The sequence below is a fragment of the Kogia breviceps genome, chromosome 13 (genome assembly GCF_026419965.1).
Source record: "Kogia breviceps isolate mKogBre1 chromosome 13, mKogBre1 haplotype 1, whole genome shotgun sequence".
NCBI classification, from domain to species: Eukaryota; Metazoa; Chordata; class Mammalia; order Artiodactyla; family Physeteridae; genus Kogia; species Kogia breviceps.
In genome coordinates this window covers 50,183,795-50,205,014 of record NC_081322.1, presented here as the reverse complement: position 1 = coordinate 50,205,014, position 21,220 = coordinate 50,183,795, and the positions used below count along the sequence as shown (strand labels likewise).

Here is a 21,220-nt window from a genome sequence, read left to right as displayed (position 1 = left end):
CTTGTTGGTTGTCTATTTTATATACAGTAGTGTGGATGTGTTAATCCCAAACTCCTAATTTATTCCTCCTACCCCTCTTTTCCCCTTTGGTAACCATAAGTTTGTTTTCTATGTCTGTGGGTCTATTTCTGTTGTTTAAATAAGTTCATTTGTATCTTATTTTTTTCTCAGATTCCACATATAAGCAATGTTATATGTTTGTCTTTCTCTGTCTGGCTTACTTCACTTAGTATGATAATCTCTACGTCTATCCATGTTGCTGCAGATGGCATTATGTCATTCTTTTTACAGCTGAGTAATGTTCCATTGTATAAATATACCACATCTTTTTCCGTTCATCTGTCGATGGACATTTAGGTTGTTTCTGTGTCTTGGCTATTGTAAATAGTGCTGCCATGAACATTGGGGTGCATGTATCTTTTCAAATTATAGTTTTCTCCGGATATATGCCCAGCAGTGGGATTGCTGGGTCGTATGGTATTTCTATTTTTAGTTTTTTAAAAAACCTCCACACTGTTCTCCATAGTGGCTGTAGCATTTTACATTCCTACCAACAGTGTAGGAGGGTTCCTTTTTCTCCACAACCTCTCTAGCATTTATTATCTGTAGACTTTTTGAAGATGGCCAGTCTGACCAGAGTGAGGTGATACCTCCTTGTAGTTCTGATTTGCATTTCTCTCATAATTAACAGTGTTGAGCATCTTTTCGTGTGCCTGTTGGCCATCTGTATGTCTTCTTTGGAGAAATGTCTGTTTAGGTCTTCTGCCCATTTTTTGATTGGGTTGTTTGGTTTTTTTTGATATGGAGCTATATGAACTGTTTGTGTGTTTTGGAAATTAATCCCTTGTCAGTAGCATTGTTTGCAAATATTTCCTCTGATTCTGTAGGTTGTCTTTTCTATTTTGTTTATGGTTTTTCCTCACTGAGGTTTTGGTTTGCATTTTCCTAATGACTGAAGACATTGAGCATCTTTTCGTATGTTTATTAGCCATTTGTATATCTTCTTTGGAGAAATGTCTATTCCAATCCTCTGCCCATTTTTTTTTTTTTTTTTGCGGTATGCGGGCCTCTCACTGTTGTGGCCTCTCCCGTTGCGGAGCACAGGCTCCGGACGCACAGGCTCAGCGGCCATGGCTCACGGGCCCAGCCACTCCGCGGCATGTGGGATCTTCCCGGACCGGGGCACGAACCTGTGTCCCCTGCATCGGCAGGCAGATTCTCAACCACTGCGCCACCAGGGAAGCCCCCTCTTCTGCCCATTTTTAACTGGGTTATTTATCATTTTATTGTTGAGTTCTAAGAGTTCTTTGTATGTTCTGAATATAAGTCCTTTATCAGATATATGATGTGTAAATCATAATTTCTTCCATTCTGTGTGTGGGTTTTTTCACCTCCTTGGTGGCATCCTTTGAAGCAAAAAGTTTCAAATTTTGATGCAGTTCATTTTACCTATTTTGTGTTTTTTTTTAACTTGTGCTTTTGGTGTCATATGTGCAAAAGGTTGTTTTTACAACTTGAAAGCAGTTGTCAATGAAAAAAATTAATCAATAGTCGATCTAAGAAAGAAATGGAAAATTTTATTTGAGCCAACCTGAGATTATAACCTGGGTGACAGTCTTTCAGGAAGCTCTGAGGACTGTTCTGAGGTCAAGCACAGTTATGTAAGTTTTTGACATGAAGGGTTGTATGTCAAATGATGTATTATTGACAGTTTACACAATCCAGATCTACACATACAAAGTGAGTTGTGGGTCATGGGTCATCGTGGCCCCTTACAAGATTAAGAAGGAAGGTTATCTCCTAAGGAGGTCTGGTTAATGCAGATACAATACACACGAAAGGGGAGGGAGGAGGCCCAAATAGGCAGAGAAGAATTTTATGTTTAAATTTTCTTGTCTTGCCATAAAGTATGAATTTTATTCCATCACAACAAAGGCTTCTTCAGACTGAGTTCGTGGTTTCTTTGGCAGTGCAGATCCCATAGTAAATTAGGTCTCTGACCCCTTTACTTCTAGTCAGTTGCATATGCCAGTATCCAGAATTCCTTTCTTGACATATTTCTCAGGCTCAGTTTGTTGGGTTTGGGGGGTTTTTTTCTTCTTTGACTTGGGCTGCTCTAACAAAATACTGTAGACTGATTGGCTTAAACAACAGATATTTATTTCTCATAGTTCCAGAAGCTGGGGAATCCAAGGTCAAGGTGCTAGCAGATTCAATTCCTAGTGAGGACCCACTTCCTTGCTCTTAAACAGCTGCATTCTTGCTGTGTGCTCACATGGCCTCCCCTCCATGTGCGAGCTGGAAGAGAGAGCTCTTGTCTCTCATCCTCTTCTTTCAGGATGTGAATCCAGTTATGAGGGCTGTACACTCATAACCCCATCTAAAACCGGGTTATCCTCCTAAGCTCCCCAATTCATAATATCACCACTTTGGGTGTTAGGGCTTCAAAATAAGAATTTTCGGGGGACACAAACATTCAGTCCATAACGCTCTCCATTCCATTTTTTTAAATTGTGGTTAAAAAAAAAAACAAACGTAAAATTTACCATCCTAATTATTTCTAAGTATACAGTTCAGTGGTGTGTTAAGTACATTCACATTGTTATGTAACCAATCTTCAGAACTCTTCATCTTGCAAAACTGAAACTCTACACCCATTAAACAATAACTCCCCACTTTCCCCTCTCCCCAGTCCCTGGTAACCACCATTTTACTTTCTGTTTCTATGAATGTGACTACTCTAGAAACCCCATATAAATGGTATCATATAGTATTTGTCTTTTGTGACTGACTTAATTCACGTACCATAGTGTTCTCAAAGTTCATCCATGTTGTATTTTGTGGCAGGATTTCCTTTCTTTCAGGCTGAATAAAGTTTCATTGTGTGAGTGTGTGTATTGTTTATCCATTTATTCATCCGTGGACACTTGTATTGCTTCCTCCTCTTGGCTCTTGTGGATAGCTGCTGTGAACATGGTGGGCATTCGTTCCATTTTTCTTCAACTTAATGGTGGCTACCCTAAGGCCATCTAAGCTGAAGGCTTCACTCTTAATCTGGGTCACTTTATACTACTGAGAAAATTGACTGGGCCTTTGTTGGTCAAAGCCTGTTTCAGTCTTTCCCCTTACTTTCTGGGGTCTAGAGGCAACTGTCTTTTCCAGCCCTTCAAAGCCTCAAATTCCTGAGCTGTCTATTCTCTTTCGTTACTCCTCGAAAAGTGGTCACTTCTCTCCTGTGCTCATCTCTTCCTTCAGTGTTTTGCCAGAGGGAGTTTTTCTCGCTTGAGTCACAGTCTCATGTGGGTGGAGGGTGAGGCGCTGTGCTCCGTAGTCCCTCGGGTGGCTGTCTGACTCCAGGGCCTCATCCTCATCTGTACCAGCAAAGAGAGAGAGAAGCAGCGAGGGTCACACAGGAAGGCCTTTAGGAGCCTGACCTGGAAGTAGCATATATTCTCCTACCCCCATTCCATTGGCAAGACTTGTTATTACAGCTCTCCTTAACTGGAAAGGAGGATGGGAAATTTAATCTTGCTCTGTCCCCAGGGAGAAAGGAAAACAAGGTTTGGTGAACACAGAGCAGCCACTGCCACAGGCTAGAGCTAAATTTGGAAGTGCCAGCCTATAGGTAGTGATTAAACCCATGAGCAAAGATGGGGATCACCAGTAAATATGTAATGAGAGTAATGGGGGACCATCACAAAAATAAGGGCACTATCCAGAGGGCCTGTCATGGTAAAAATAATTTATGTAACTTAACTTTACAATGTTTAGAAAACGTACTCCCATGTATATAGGAAGTTTTAAACATGTGGATTAAAAATGGAAAAGTAGCTTTTTCAGAAACTGGAATGTTTTCACTCCTTGAAGTTAATGCAGAAAACAAAATATATTAGTGTGATTATTTTATGACTGATGAAGCCTGTGAGTATAAAATGACTCTGAATTTTAGAAATACTGTACTAAGTAAAGATTAATTTTTGTTTATCACTTATTCAGTACATGTTTATTGAGCATCTAGTATGTGACAAACAGTGTGAGCATTATAACAGTAAGTCACAGGCCCTCAAGGGGGATCAAATTAAGTAGGAAAAATATAAGGCAAGGAAATGAATACCTAAAACATGAGGCAGAATCTTCAAGACCACGGGAAGTGTATAAAATGTGACACCACCAGGGTGGCAGTCTGGAGATGAAAGAGCATTGGTTTTGGAGTTAAGCAGATCTGGGTTTGAATCACAGCTCTGTGGCTCTCCACGTAACCTTGGGGAAGTTATTAACATCTTGGGACTTCTAGTTTCCTTATTTCCAAGTTAGTGATAATAATATCTACCTTTCAGGTTGTTGTGAAGATTAGGGGTAATATGTATACATAAAGCCTAACACAGTGCTTGGTATTACAAATATGGTCGTTATCTTCTTATCACTGAGGAAGGTAGAGCTTGTATTGGATTGGGAAAATAACCCTTACCTTCCACTAATTCATGAGTTCCTCCTTCAGTAGTATTTAGCGAAGCATTACTGTGCACACAGTACTTAGGGTTAGACTGTGTGAGTATCTTTGTTCTCTAAAGCCCCATTCAGTTTGTAATGCAGTCACGTTTTTGTTTTTTTTTTTTTTGCGGTATGCGGGCCTCTCACTGTTGTGGCCTCTCCCATTGCGGAGCACAGGCTCCGGACGTGCAGGCCCAGTGGCCATGGCTCACGGGCCCAGTTGCTCCGCGGCATGTGGGATCTTCCCGGACCAGGGCACGAACCCGTGTCTCCTGCATCGGCAGGCGGACTCTCAACCGCTGCGCCACCAGGGAAGCCCATGCAGTCACGTTTGTACACAGGTCTGCAGCCACCAGGTGTATATGCTGTCCTCCCCTCTTTCAAGTGATCGAGACCACTCTGTCCCTTCTGACACCGTCCCCATCCTCCTCTTTGCTACTGGCTACTGCCTGACTTACTATCCCACACAGTCTCCTCTTCTCCTGCCCACCGCTCTACCTTCATTGCTTGAATTTCCACAAGCTGCCCCTCAGGAAACCTGTTTTTTTCACGTATAAATCTTCCTTAGCTCCCTTCCCTAAGCTGCTCCTTTCATTTTTTTCCCAGTTACCTCAGGAATAACTCACCACCTTTTTTCTGTCTTGGCTTTGCTCATTTTCCTTCTTGCGTCATGGATATCGTTAAGATTCTATGTCTTACACGTATCCAGGCATCTCCACAGAAGTCTCTCTTTCCGGACACTAACTCTGACGCTGCCGCCAGCTTCCGTTGCACACGTCCTGTCTGGCAGGCGCTGTGTTGAGCCTCCTTATCCTCCAGCAGTCCTATTGTAAACTAACTGAAGGCCGGGACCAGCTATATACCCTTCTCAATTCTCAGTACAGTCCTTTGCGCACAGGAAATGGCTTGTAAATAGCTCTTGATCACAGAGAGGAAGACCAATCAATTTTACCTCTCAGAAAATAATTTTTGAGAAATCAGTTCATATGCAGTTGTATTTTGTTTCATTGCCAGTATTGCAGCAATATTCCTTTTTTATGATAAATGCAAACAGCCTCGCTTCAGTATTGGATTAAATGTGCTTTTTGTGGGATTAGTTAGGGACCATTTATTACATTGGTAATATTATGGCAAACTTGAATCTGAGTTCTAAACAGCTGCCTTTACAAAGTCATTCTGGTACATAAATGATAAGATGTGGACTCTCTGTTCAAAAATTCTCCCTATCAATAATTTTTTTTAAAAAGAGGATTTAGTTTTCAGTGTAAGTGCCTTGTTTGTCTTTCTCTTCTGTGTCTTCTTGTGCCCTTTACCACAAATAAAAATTCTCAAACTTTTTCAGTCTTCAGGCATGAGGTAATTGCTAGAGCCAACTGGAAATAGATCAGGGATTAACAGACATAGCACATGTTTGCCGACGTCCCAGAGTTGTGACTGCTTAGAGGCAGACATGCCGCTGTAACTGAAAACAGTCATCACTAGAGAGCATACAAATTTACAGAGAAAGAATGCTATACTTCTTATTATCAGTGAATGTGCCATATTGTTTTGAGGGCTTGCCCATCATAAACAAGTTTAAAAACAGCACCTAAGTTATGTCACCTCCATATCTATCCTGTCACTGCTCTGTTAAAGGCTTCAGTGCCTCTTCCTGGGCCACTGCCCTTGTCTCTCCCATGTGTCCCACCCGTGGTCCTTCCACATCTGACCAGCCCTCCTCCGCAGCCCTCCCTTCACTGTTGCTCCTCAAAAACACTATGCTGATCAACCTTTCTTTTTCCTGATTTCTTCTTCTTTTATCCCTCCCTCCCTCCCTTTCCCTTCCGCCTGTTTCTTTCACTTTTAGAAAACTGGAACAAAGTAAGTGAACGCACGGAACAAGTCCAGATGTCACGAAAGGCCCAGTTCAAAAACTACTTCGTAATGTTTCTCTGAGTGTCTCTTCCATCCACATAGATGAAGACACATCATCTTTATTTCCCCTGGGAAATGTATGTGTCTAGAACTTACCATATTCTGCCTTGTCTTACCATTATAGCTAGTGGACTGCAAGCTCCTTGTGTGGTCTAACTTTGTACACCTCTGAACACCCCTTAGCAGAGGGCTCTGCTCATAGTCAGGGCATAAGAAGTGTTTATTAAATACTTACTTCTCTTCAAGATAGGCTAGTGTAAATGTCCTTCATTTGAACTTGGTGTTTGTATCATTCACATTCTCTTTCACATGAGTGTAGATTTTCAAGGTGCAAGAGCAGTCCCTTTCTAGTAACAAGTTTAATGTTGCTTTTCATTTGAATCTCAACAGTGAATTGTACCTTCTCTTTTGGTAGCCTCGTGTGCAAGCTGAACACAAGGACCACCATCCTCGCAGCAACCAACCCCAAAGGCCAGTATGACCCCCAAGAGTCTGTGTCAGTGAACATTGCCCTTGGCAGCCCTCTCTTAAGTCGATTCGACCTGATCCTAGTTCTGCTTGATACCAAGAATGAAGACTGGGATCGTATAATTTCTGCCTTTATCTTAGAAAACAAAGGTATGTGGAGACGAACAAATCATTCAAATTGACAAAGAGTAGACATAACAAACGAAATTTTCCTTGAAGAAAATTAAATAAATACCCAAAGTACCGTACCTAATGGGCAGTAGAGAGAGGCTTAGATAGAAAGCAGTGAGACGAGTCAGTTAGTGAGCCCAGAATAACAAACGGAAGGAAAAGGGGTCTTTCTCTGCTTGCCATTGATGAGATTAAAGTTGGTAAATGTGTCCTTTGCGGTGAAAGGGGGCAACTTTATGATATATAATTACCACGTGGTTCACCACTTGCCCACACAAAAAATGGACTGCGTTTATGAAACAGAATTCTAAATGTGGGGCTTCTGTCAAAAACTTAGATTTACCAAGTACTATTTATTTCTGTATATGGCAGAACAGAATTATTCTGAATAATTTAAACCTCTGTAGGAAGCTTACCTTTATTACGCTTAGAGCCTAAGACTGTTTATTATAGAACTATATGCAAAGACGCATCTAGATTTCAATGGCCACAAAACCTGAAGGTTATCTTTTTAAAAATGAGTACAGGGCTTCCCTGGTGGCGCAGTGGTTGAGAATCCGCCTGCCGATGCAGGAGACACGGGTTCGTGCCCCGGTCCGGGAAGATCCCACGTGCCGCGGAGCAACTAAGCCCGTGAGCCATGGCCGCTAGGCCTGCGCGTCCGGAGCCTGTGCTCCGCAACGGGAGAGGCCACAACAGTGAGAGGCCCGCATACCGCAAAAAAAAAAAAAAAAAAAAAAAAAAAATGAGTACAAGAACTTTAGCAAAACCCTTAATATGAGATGTTTGCCTGTTCTTAGAAATTACTGACCCAATACCTGATGTATACAGGTTATCCAAGCAAGTCAGAGAAGCTCTGGAGCATGGAAAAGATGAAAACCTATTTCTGCCTCATTAGGAATCTGCAGCCCACGCTGTCTGATGAGGGCAATCAAGTTCTCCTCCGGTACTACCAGATGCAGAGGCAGAGCGATTTCCGGAACGCTGCCCGGACAACCATCCGCCTGCTGGAAAGCTTGATACGATTGGCAGAAGGTTTATTTCCTTCAGCAGATAATACTTTTTTGGGTGTCCGATGTGAGCAAGGCGTGGGGCTTGGCCCCGTGCATTCAGAGATGAGTGAGGGTGATCTCCGAGGGGCTTGCTCCTAGTCGCTTAAAAATGTAAAAACTCGGAGCAATGAAACCACTCCTCTGGGGACGGATTATAGAAGTTGAGTGGAACGAAGCATCGTTCAGAAAGAGGAATCTTTGTGACATCTCAGAACCTCCCATAACTTAAGACATCATTCATTTAGAAAGTCTGATTGACGGATGTTCTGTTTCTCGATGGCTTCTCTTAGCATTTGGGGTGGAACACACTCCCTTACTGGGAAATGTTTCCTATCTAGCATCCTGGGTTATTTCTCACCAGTTGCCACTCACAGCCCACCACTAACACAATAATGCTGAATTAACAGTGCCATGCTCTATCCCATCCCTAAGGAATGAGACTTACATGCATACTCGCAGCTAATAGGCGTCTCCAGACTTTTTCTTCTTTTTTCTAATACTGGCTTTTACATTTAGCCCTTATTAAACAATCCTAAATTTTTTTCACATGAGCTGACTGTATCATATGATGATATAATATATGCTTACCAAAAATTTCTATATAACAAAAGTGCCTCACTTTTTCAAGGATTTATAACTAATATTAAGGCAAGAAATACCCAAGATTCAGGCTTGCAAATTTGGCAGTTTTGAAAATCTCACAGATAAAGAGATGTACCAGAGATGAGAAATGAATATTAATTTTAATTTTGTATGATTTATAATAGATTAGAAAGTAAGGATTAAAAGTCACTGAATATTAAATATATGCCGCATAGCACCTTTCTTTGCTGGAGCCCAGAGTACCTTTTCATGTAAATCCACAGAATTGCCATGGGCTGTGCAGAAGGATTAGGCCCATTATTAGAGAAACAACCTTAAAGCTAGTTGAAGTTAGACTTATGTGCTTGTTCTAGTAAAATTTATTTATTAGTAGCTCACCTATAAAATAACAGTTTTGGAATGGGGGGATCAAGGAGAGTATTACATTTATCACCTCAAAAATTCATAAAAATACTTCTTCATAATTTCAAATGCACCTTATTAGCTCATGCTCGCCTGATGTTCCGTGACACAGTGACTCTGGAAGATGCTATTACAGTGGTGTCGGTAATGGAGTCCTCCATGCAGGTAAGGATATTTTGTACCTAATGTTTGAACCCTAGTTACAAGTATTGTTTAAAAAGGACAATTTGTAGCCTATCAGGAGTTATAAAAATGATCATATTCTAGACCTAGTAATTCCTGGAAATATATCCAAAGGAAACTATTTAAAAGAAGGGGAAAAAATTATCATAGAAACAGTCTCTGCATCAGTAGCATTGCTTTACCCACTGGTATAAAGCAGTGGGTCTCAATCCTTTTTCTCCTCAACACGCCTGGGAGATGCTTATGGTCCCACTAGAGACAGTGTGGCTTCCCAGAGCAATGCATGCCACCAGGAATTGAGGGAGAGGACCACTGAAATTTGAAAAAGGCTCCCAAGTGATTCTGATACCGTGATGGGGGTGTAGAGGGCTGGTCTTAGCCATCTGGGATCAGTGGTCCCTAGTGTGTACTTCCTGTATGCAGGCTAGCCTGGTGACTCTCCCTGGTATTTTCCATTTTCTCACCCTTTCAGGGAGGTGCACTGCTAGGAGGTGTGAATGCACTCCACACATCCTTTCCTGATAACCCTCTGGAGCAGTACCAGAAGCAGTGTGAACTTATTCTGGAAAAGCTGGAGCTGCACAGCCTCTTACGTGAAGAGCTAAGAAGACTTGAAAGGTGAGAAAAGAAAACCAAGAAAAGCATATAATGGAAAAGGCTTGTTTGGCATTTAGTGAAATGAAAGAAGTATAAAGTGGAAAATCTGTCTGTACTCTCAGTAGGGGATTTCAGTTATCTAGTACTGTATAATCTACTACCTCAAAGCTCAGTAGCTTAAAAACAAAACAAAACAAACAAAAAAACCACCACAACTTTTTAGTGCTCACTTTTCTGGGAGTCAGAAATTCAGGAGCGCTCAGTGGGGATGGCTTATCTCCATTCCACATAGTGCCAGCTGGGATCACTCATACACCTGCATTTATTTAGCTGGGAGCTCAATTGGAATTGGAACATCCAAGATAGCTTCCATCACGTGTGGTGCCTTCGCAGGGGTGGCTTAAGTGGCCGGGGGCTAGCTGGGCTCTCTCTACGGTAAGGTAGTAAGAATTCTGAGATGGTAGCTTAGAACTCAAGTAGCAAAAGTGGAAGCTGCAGGCCTCTTATGGGCTGGGCCAGAGCTGATTCAGCATCACTTCTACCACATTTTGTAGTTCAGAGCAAGTCACAAGGTCAACCCACATGCAAGGTAAAGGGAAATGGACACCACCTCTTGATGGGAGAAGTGACATAGACATACAGGAATGAGGGCATTGATGGCTGCCTCTTTTGAGACCACCTTCCACAGTTGCATTTCCTTGGCTTACTGGTTTGGTGAGCCTCATGGAGAACACTGACTGGTCCTTTACTATATGTAATAAACCGGGTCCTGATTGTATGAGAAGCACCAAGGTGTGCCACCTACAGTTTATGACACACACCCAATGTGACACACAGTTTCCATCAAGAAACCTTGGTGAATGGGCTGTATCCTGTTTACTGCCACCACTTTTTCTTCTTCTCTTTCTTTGGCTCAGTATAAGAAGTAGAGCAGTGCTATTCAGAGAGGTGGCTGGGACTGCTGTTGAGGAAGAGGAAGTTGGCCTCTAAGGGAGTGATCTATCCCATCCTGGGCCAGACCCAGACACAAAATATTTTGTAACTTGGCTGTATTGTTTTTCATCACCAGGAGAGGACATGTGCAATGGCCTTTACATAAAGAATCTGACTGCTTATTAATATTTTAATTCTTTCCTTACTGTTTGTAAAGCTTTCTTCAAAGCATAATAAATATTTGATCATTAGTCATTATATATCTCTGGTAGAAGAAAATCGCAGGTAGAGACCCAGGCTGCTTTCAGGCCAGCCTGTGCTGGAACACTGGGAAGGTTATGGAAGTAGAGATAGAAGTACTGACTCTCACCCAGGAAAGGCCTTCCTGGTCCATTAGCAGCAGCACTGACTTTCCCGTCAGCATCATGATTTCCTTCCCTACATGCCCAAATCCATGACTTTTAAAAATTTACAATTTAATGGTCAGACTAAAAAACCTCCCCAGTGAGAATAAGGTATTTTATGTTAAAGAAGGAACTGATTTTTTTTATAAACGTATTTATTTATTTTTTGGCTGCATTGGGTCTTCGTTGCTGCGCGCAGGCTTTCCTCTGGTTGCGGCGAGCGGGGGCTGCTCTTCATTGTGGTGCGCGGGCTTCTCATCACGGTGGCTTCTCTTGTTGCGGAGCACGGGCAGTAGGCACATGGGCTTCAGTAGTTGTGGCACACGGGCTCAGTAGTTGTGGCTCTCAGGCTCTAGAGTGCAGGCTCAGTAGTTGTGGCACACGGGCTTAGTTGCTCCGCGGCATGTGAGATGTTCCCGGACCAGGGCTCGAACCCGTGTCCCCTGCATTGGCAGGCGGATTCTTAACCTCTGTGCCACCAGGGAAGTCCCGACAGTTATTTTAAATATTCTGTTTTAGTATCAGGACTCAGTACACTGCCTCACATGGAATATTGAATAAATGACTGATTTTATGGCCTTATTCACACTGGGATTTTGCCACCAGGGAAGACCATGAAGGAACTTTTCATCCTACAGGGGAACAACTCAGGAATGACAACAGCAACGTTTCAAAACTCCCCTTTCTAGTGACTTGTTAAAATGTGGACATGAGGGCAGGAACGTGTCACACACATCACCTAAAGAATTTTTGCCTGAACTTTCACGTTTGCATGCTCCCTAAATACATGAACTTCTAAAAAGCCTGACTTTGAGTTTGTGCCTGTGAAGCAGGAATGAGGAATGGCAAGTGTGTCCATCGGGCCTCTTTCTCATTCGTGTGAGTGGGTTAATGACTGACCTGAATCTGGTTACTGGTGTTGATCTCAAAGCTGGGGCCTGGTGAATGGAGGGCATGTGGGAGCAGAGCAGCTGCACAGTGAGAATTTGGGGAGCACACTGGGATTATTGACTGTTTAAGTAAAACCTTGAGAATTCTTTTCCTGGCGTTTCTCTCCTATCTGCTCACTCTCTTCATCCAGCAGTGCTCTTGTTCTGTTTATAAAACCTCAGCACAGCCTTTTGGAGAAGTGTGGGGACTAGTTTTGTCCCACTAATACCCGGGTGCCAGCCTGCAGTAAACTTGCACTTTGTCTAGAATCAGACTCTGTTTTTTTTTTTTTTTTTTTTTTGGTCTCCTGGCTTTTTCACGATCCAGAGCATGATGTTAAGATCAAAGCTCTTACTCTGGTTCGTTTATAGTTTGATGTAGCTGATCCTTTTCAGGCCTGTCCTGGGTTTGGCTTTGCTTTTGGAAAGGATGCTCATTTTGAGTGACCAGAAACTGGTCATTTTGACTACCCTAAACTGACATGTTGGATTTAGGAAAGAAGGAATGTGAGGCTAGGAACCAGTGTTGTGTGATAGAAAAATAGCAATTGGACTTACCAAGTTCAAAATGACCCTGCTGGAGGGAAAGAGGGAAAACAAAAAAAGAGTAGGTGATGGTCTAAAAAATAGATCTTAGGGCTTCCCTGGTGGCACAGTGGTTGAGAATCCGCCTGCCGATGCAGGGGACACGGGTTCGTGCCCTGGTCCAGGAAGATCCCACATGCCGCGGAGCAACTAGGCCCGTGAGCCATGGCCGCTGAGCCTGTGCGTCCAGAGCCTGCGCTCCGCAACGGGAGAGGCCACAACAGTGAGAGGGCCACGCACCACAAAAAAAAAAAAAAAAAAAAAGAACTTAAAATGGCCTTTAAAATGTTTTTTTTCTTCTGGTATGTATGTCTCTGTAATGCAAGGGTATGTTCCGGAGCTGATCCTCACAGCAGCAAAGGAACTGAATTACCTCCAAGACACACTCTAAAGCTAAGCTTAGCAAGAGGGAAAACCCCTCTAGCACGTGGGTTTATCCCCTTGGGAAAGAGTTTTCTATTTCTTAAGGAGAGCACATGTTAATAATAAAGCTGTTTGTATTTTTATCAATTTTCTTTGAGAAAATGCTTTACTAGTGACAGCCAGCCTCAAATGGCGGCTGTTCTACCCATCTCAAAATGACCCAGCAATTCCACTACTAGGCATACACCCTGAGAAAACCATAATTCAAAAAGAGTCATGTACCACAATGTTCGTTGCAGCTCTATTTACAATAGCCAGGACATGGAAGCAACCTAAGTGTCCAACGACAGATGAATGGATAAAGAAGATGTGGCACATATATACAATGGAATATTACTCAGCCATAAAGTGAAACGAAATTGAGTTATTTGTAGTGAGGTGGATGGACCTAGAGTTGTCATACAGAGTGAATTAAGTCAGAAAGAGAAAAACAAATACCGTATGCTAACACATATATATGGAATCTTAAAAAAAAAACGGTTATGAAGAACCTAGGGGCAGGACAGGAATAAAGATGCAAATGTAAAGAATGGACTTGAGGACACGGGGAAGGGGAAGGGGAAGCTGGGACGAAGTGAGAGAGTGGCACTGACATATATGCACTACCAATAGCTAGTGGGAAGCAGCTGCATAGCACAGGGAGATCAGCTCGGTGCTTTGTGACCACCTAGAGGGGTGGGATAGGGAGGGTGGGAGGGAGACGTAAGTGGGAGGAGATATGGGGATATATGTATATGTATAGCTGGTTCAGTTTGTTATAAAGCAGAAACTAACACACCATTGTAAAGCAATTATACTCCAATAAAGATGTTAAAAAAACAAAAACAGCGTGTAAAGATGTCTTAGGAGGTATAGTAAAATGCAGAATTTAAACAGTGGAGAAATTAATTTCCCACATCAGAATCAGACTAAGATAGTAGGGCTAAATTATTCTACCCTTAAAATTCCCATAAATTTTTAAAGTTATGGAGCGTTAACAATTACAAGTATTCCTGACCTCAATTTGATACTGAAAGTATACTAGATAGTAGTAATTTTTTTTTTTTTTTTTTTTGGCAGTATGCGGGCCTCTCACTGTTGTGGCCTCTCCCGTTGCGGAGCACAGGCTCCGGACGCGCAGGCCTAGCGGCCATGCCTCACGGGCTTAGTTGCTCCGCGGCATGTGGGATCTTCCCGGACCAGGGCACGAAACCGTGTGTCCTGCATCGGCAGGCGGATTCTCAACCACTGCACCACCAGGGAAGCCCGATAGTAGTAATTTTGAAAGCTATTTGGGGTTTTTTTTTGTTTTGTTTTGCTTTTGTCTGGCTGTGACTACAGTGAACCCAGGTTTTCCTGTATTGATGTTCCCAAGTCTACCAGTGACTATAGCCCAGAATAATTTTCGGGTATTTTTTTTCCCAATTGTAAGCAATAATGCACATTCTTTTTTTTTTTTTTTTTTTTTTTTTTGTGGTATGCGGGCCTCTCACTGTTGTGGCCTCTCCCGTTGCGGGGCACAGGCTCCGGACGCGCAGGCCCAGCGGCCATGGCTCACGGGCCCAGCCGCTCCGCGGCATGTGGGATCTTCCCGGACCGGGGCACGAACCCGTATCCCCTGCATCGGCAGGCGGACTCTCAACCACTGCGCCACCAGGGAAGCCCAATGCACATTCTTTATAGAGTATTTTGAAAGTAACAATAATAAATTAATAAGGAAAAAATCAGACATAATCTTATTTCCCAGAGAGAGCTGTCATTAACATGTTAATGTATTTAAATATATTTAAGTTTAAAATCCATTTAATTTTAACGTATTTTCTATTGTTCCTTTTTCTATGATTACCCATGACCTTTAGAATAATTTACTCATCTGCTTTTTGGTGTAGTTTCTGTTTGGATTTAGTGCACGGAAGCAGAGTCATATTGCCCCTTATACTGAGAAGGCATTTCTAGGTTGTTAGGAAGGGCTTTCTAAGGGACCTCCTTTTGAGAAGCTACAATCCCTGTTAGAAATTGGTCCTCTGGCATTATTCCAGTTTAAAACGAATATCACAAGATGAGCTCCGCCTTCTGGGCAGGTCAGTAGGTTTCAACTCTGTATCAGTCTAATGGAGAGTGGCTGCCCAGAACACATGCTGAAACGTGGCTGGGCTAGGCAGAGAAGAGGTCACAGCTGCCTGGAGGAGGTCTGCCCTGCAGGTGGCTGCTGGAGGGGCGGGGGCCACAGCACAGAGGAGTCACAGTTCGTTTACTCCTGGGGAAGGTGATTTTTCAGATGCACGAAAATTCAGTACCTCAGTTAAGTCAAGAGATGTGAGGAGCTTGTAAACTATAGTCTTCCACTTTGGTTCAGATCTGCAGACTGGCTACCAAACAACTCGAGCCACTTCTCTTGGTCCATAATCAGCGACTCTGCACATAGCCACCAGTCTGTCTTGTAGGAGAACATTTAACACAAGAGAGAAGACTGAGAATTCTAAAATGAATGAAATGGACTTTCAGAGAGATCTGAAAATATGTACACAAACCTGCTACTTCATTTTCTTTATTTTACTACCGTTTTAGGTCAAATTAGAATGATTATCAGAACACTTGAATTCTATCCTGATGAAAGTATAATTTCCTCCTGCTGCTCTAAGGGACTGCATGTGGTGTTAACCCGGAATTATATTGGACTTAAACCCTTAGATGGCATCTCAGAGAATAAAGAAATGAAACGATTAAAGCAGTACACGTTTTCCTTATCTTCTGCAGGTTACAGAATCAGAGTGTGTGTCAATACCAGCCACAGGCAATGGAAGCAGAGACAACTTCAGGGTCCCTGAGAGATGATCCAGGGGAAGAATCAAAGCTCAGGCCATCAGCTCAGCAGGAAGTGAACTGTAGCACACATCTGTCCTCTACTGGAGGCAGGCCCGGGGGAAGCCCACCTCTCAATCCCCCGTCCCATCTGGGGCCTGATAGGCTGACAAGTAGAAGGCATTCAGCTGAGCGCAAAAATAGCCAAGATGACAGTTTGGACTGGTTTGACTCCATAGCAACTCATCCAATGGAACCTAAAAACACTGTTCCTGTGTCTCCTAGTCCCAAAACAAGTGGGGGGGAAATGGCTTTGAAAATCTCCAACAACAAATCTCAGGGTAAGGAAAAAAGGGAGCCAGGCCAAAGGAGCAAATTGGAAACTGGACCGCTTCCAACACCAGAAGAGACAGGAGCTCCATTGAGGCCAGACAGCCTTGAGGGTGAAAAGGCAAAAAAGGCAGCAATGGTTTCTGAAGCAGCAGTATCTGCTGATGAGCCAGACTCAGTACTGACTCATCACGTCCCCAGGAAACTGCACAAGCTGCACAAGGAGAGGGCCCAGGAGTTGTGCAGGAATCCCGCCAGGCCTCCCTCGCAGCCCACAGGCTCTCCTCATCCTCGGCCCACTCCTGTACAGAGCCCAGAGAGAGTGCTTGGAACTCGCAAAAGGAAGAGACAGAAATCCCTTGCTCGGGTGCAAGAGCCCCACCTTGAAAGTGTTGAGAGTCCGGGTCCCCCTGTGGCCAAACTGGCAAAATTTACTTTCAAACAGAAGTCAAAACTGATCCACTCTCCTGAAGATTGCAGCCATGTGTCTCCTGGCACAAGCAAAACAGCAGTTCAGGGTCCTGAAATTCCCCAACGTAGAGCAAGAGGAAAAGCAGCTCTGCCTGGGAAGGGTCCAGAAAAGCTGGCCTCTACCTCAGAAATCAGAAGCCCAGCTCAGCTGCAAGATAAGACAAAGGAGGTGTCACGGCAGCCACCGGACAAAGACGGACCAAGAGAGAAGAGGGAATGTGCCCCTGCAAAGGGAGCTGTCCAGCCTGAATTAGAGCTTGGGAGCAACACTGGGCGTTTCCATCTTGCTTCTGAAAGAGACAGAAAGGAAGAGGTTTCGAGCCATAGTAAAAGTGGCAAGGTTCATGCTTGCACATTAGCAAGATTGGCAAACTTCTCCTTTACTTCCCCCTCTGAATCCAGATCAGAATCCCCTCCTCCTCCTGAAAGTAAGAACCCGGGTGAGGGAGGCCCCAGCCCTCTTCTTGTGACTGCAGCTACAGTGCTTGGCAGGAAAAGGAAAACTTTTCAGCTGGGGGGATCCACCGAGAGACTGAGTCTTTCCAGAACATCTCTCTTCACTTTACCGGAACTAGACGATGAGCCATTAGATTTTGATTGGGATGAAGAAATGAGAAAAAAGCCATAATCATGAAAAGCTTTCTGGTCAAGTTAAGTTTCACCCTCGTCCACTCAAGCCAGCACCTTCAGGATATCAACATGGTGTTTATGGCTATATAGAAGTATTGACCATATTGGGCGCCATTCTGAACACCAGCCCCCCCATCAGGTTTTATAAATTCAGGTTTATCTTCATGATTTGAAAAACTGTATAATCAATGAAGGTCAGTGTGATACCTGTGATTGAATCTAATTAATTAACAATTGTGCTTGATTCTGCAAACAGAGTACTTATATTCCCGAAGATGTTTCTGTTTGTTTTGTTTGGGTTTGGTTTGTTTTTTTTTAGGGGGTAGGTTTTCCTGCGATCCCTTCATTCACTCAGGAGCGAATGCCAGGAAACACTCACAATGCTGACAAGTCAGATGAACTCTTTCTCTGTTTGTTTTTTTCCTTTGTTGTTTTTTTTTTTCCACCCAAGATGTGCTGAGTGTGGTAAATATTTATTATGATTTGCCAAAATCATGTGATATTTTTTCTAATTTTTTGTATTTATTCTCATGTGTCAGATTAAATATGACTGAAGCTTTTGTTTCTTTGAGAGGTCTTCTCACAGTTCCATGATAGTCATAGAGATCTGGCCACTGGTCAGATAGTAGCTTTCTTGGGGTATTGACCTTTTGAGTTTTCCTTTCTTTCTTGAGCCAACAGTTTGTGCTTCAGATTCTTTTTTATGTCTTGGGGATGTACCTTCAGTAAAATTTAAATCCTACAGTTGGAAGAAGAGAGTGTGCAGTAGTCTCAGTCATATATCATGGCATCCATCCAAGTGGTTAACATGGAAACATGATTCCTACTAAGTTATGATTCATTTGGCTTTAAAACAAAGCAATAACTGTGTTTGGTAGGAAAAGACCACTCAAGCTTTGTCTTTCTTAAATGCTTTTAGAGTAACTTCTTCTTTTAGATTCTAGCAAGGGTTGTTAGGATTTCATAATTATAGACATTCTCTTCTGAAGTTTGAATTTGGAAAATGATAATAGATTCTTTCATTGTCTGAGGGACTTTAGACATGAGGAATACTGAAAACTATATGTCCTTTGTCTAATGATCACTTCATTAAATTCATACAGAAAAAAAATTAGGAATCTCAATTTTTCTGGAGCGTTTAAACATTAATTCCAAAACTGACTAATTAAATTTTCTGAAAAATTTTAAACTATGAGTACAAATTTAGTATGGATGAGTCTTGAAATCCTCAAACACCTTAAGCAGCTGATGAACAACATACATATAATGTTATTATTGCACATTCACATACACCTATCCTAAAACATTAAGGCTATGGTTTAGGTAATTTCTTCATTATTTCTGTACTTTACTAACTTCCCAGTGTAGTATGATTCTTAGTGTGATATATTCCTAATCTTTAAATATTAGTACTTCCCTGAGTTTTAGCATTCTTAGGAGTACTAAAGGAAAAGCAAAGCATCTGGGTTGTTGACTGGTGATTCTTGGCCTGGACATGGTCTGGTTGTGAAGACTAGGGTAATTCAAACGTGAGCCACAGTGTTGAGCTGACGTTTTTTATGGTAAACTTTTAAGTTCCTTTCTTATAAATTTTTGTCTTTGAAACTTGGTATCTTTTGCACTAATGATGTATTAAGCTGGCCATGGCTGATAATTCCTAACCTATTGATTTGCCATTAGGGTATTTTGATCTGTTCTGTTTTTATCATTTAACATGGTTGTAGTCTAGAGCTTTCATTTTTCATTTCAATCTTGATTGTAGAGCACTTAGTTTCATGTAGTTAACTCCTCTCTTCAGGACACTGAGTAATTCATATTTTAAAATACAGTGTTGAATTGTCCATCTTCCTTAGTTACTGTATATGACCATCTATGCCATCTTCTACCTGGTATTATCTCACCATATGTCCTATTATTTGTGTTAATAAATCTACCCTACTTTTTTTAGTACCTTCTGCTGCCAGGATCATTTGGTCAAGTTACAAGTTCCATGTGTTTATTCTTCAGTGCTTACCCAGAGAGCAATAACTATATATGTAAATATTATAAACAGACATAATTATTAGAAGAAATAAACTACTCAATATGAATGCTCCCTTACTTATTAAAAAAAAAGTAAACTTCTGTCACAGCTTACTTTCGTGTTATGACCACCTCTGTACTTGTTTTTGATGTGCAAATTCTTACAACTCAGTCAATGGGAAGTCCCTTTATGTTCACACCAATGTCCTTTTAAGACTCTGACTTTCACCAAAGCAGCCATGCAGCATGTTCCAGACTCATTTTATTTTTTTTCCCAACTCAAGTCATGGAATCCACTACCCCTAAGGCACTTTATTCCTTTAGTGATAAACGGTATTAAAGGCCGAACTCAGGGCTTTGGGGATGCACGGGGAAGTCAGTGCTACCACTACTGTGGGGTCCCTTAGTTTCAGAGCTGAAAATGTTTAATGTCCTGAGGTCACATTTTATCCTGCTGTGTCCTACTTTATTTTATACTGTGTGATTTCACAACCACTAAGACTTTCGCTTATATGGTATTTAATGTGTGTACCAAGGAAAAACACAGATGTCTCAGGGGAAATATGTACAGTCTCAAAAATCATATTTGTAGTCAATAAAGGAAAGTATAAAAATCACCTTTAATTCTGAATCAACATGTCAGGATATAGTTTTTTCAGGCCAGTGGACTCCTTGAAAACATTTTAATAATGTAAAATTATTTAAACACAATAAAAGCTGTACCTGATTTTCTTTGTGAGAGGACCAAACCAGGATCTTAATTCTATCATAGCTACATAAAAGAGTTGAGTTTTCTGACATTGTTAAAGATATACTTTTCAGTGTATATGTGGTATTCTAAAATTTATAATAGGGATTTTATTATTTTAATTTTTAGTGTTTTTTAGAAATACAGACAAAACAAGCATATTATTTTGATATCTTTACCTCTTTGGCTTAACTCAGCCAAGCTTTAAACTTTTTTTTGAAGGTATGCCAAAACTATAATAATAGAGACCTATTCTTGATTGACAGGTTTTAATTCTTGCAAACCTACGTAGTCTTGATGTGTGTACTGTATTTGATTTCTATGCCTTCCCCTAGTGCTAAAGCTGCCTAGCTGGTGGAATTACTGGAAGAACAGTTCTAGAGAAAATCTTAGGTCAGCCACAAGGAAGATCCCTAGAGCTCACTTTCAGCCAATCCACAACACTTGGGTGTTCAGAACCTACCTACCCTGATGAATGTCTAAGTCTAGGGACTACCTGGGACCAGGTTAACCTTTCAGATGTAGCTTATCAGACACCCTAGTTCCAAATCTGACAAACTCAAAATGTGGAAGGCGAGGCCAGTGTGTATTCCTGTGTTCAGAGTAACATTTTCCATGTCTGCTTTCCATATTGTTAACATTCAGGAAAGGTAAAAGAAGGCTCCTGGCTCACATTAATACTCTCTCCAGTAGAGGTTTTGCTGTCTATGTCTCATCTTGCAAGTGGCAAAGCAGCCCTCCACCCCAGGTATATGGGGGAGCATTACCCACACTCATTCTCTTCACTGCCACTCAGAGGACACACACAGGAAGCTGTGGTAACTCTTCTGTTGTTCTTATATCAGTTCCACCGTCTTCCCTCTTAAAGGCTTAAAAATGCATCTGAAGGTAATATTTGTAAACATGAACTTGACAGAAATTTTAACTTAAACTCAAGTAAACTGTTCATGTGTCTACGTAAATACTCTGATGCAAGATATAGAACAACAAGGGAAATAGGATATGCACACTGGGCCTGATCTCACTAAGGAGTAGGGTGTAAGTTATTTATCTTGTGAGTGTAAATGGTTTTTAGGCCGCTCT

General features: G+C 41.9%; 1 protein-coding gene across 2 annotated transcripts in view; it reads left to right on the top strand.

Annotated features, from left to right (window-relative positions):
• MCM9 (minichromosome maintenance 9 homologous recombination repair factor) overlaps positions 1–19,565 on the top strand; it is an 82,301-nt gene extending 62,736 nt beyond the window's left edge. For both annotated transcript variants that reach the window (XM_067011717.1, XM_059083866.2), the window contains exons 9-13: positions 6,821–7,023; positions 7,876–8,079; positions 9,184–9,266; positions 9,757–9,902; positions 15,892–19,565. In XM_067011717.1, coding sequence (XP_066867818.1) covers positions 6,821–7,023; positions 7,876–8,079; positions 9,184–9,266; positions 9,757–9,902; positions 15,892–17,365 — 2,110 coding nt within the window. In that variant the 3' untranslated portion in view covers positions 17,366–19,565. The remainder of the gene's footprint in view (positions 1–6,820; positions 7,024–7,875; positions 8,080–9,183; positions 9,267–9,756; positions 9,903–15,891) is intronic.
• Positions 19,566–21,220: the final 1,655 nt, after the last annotated feature.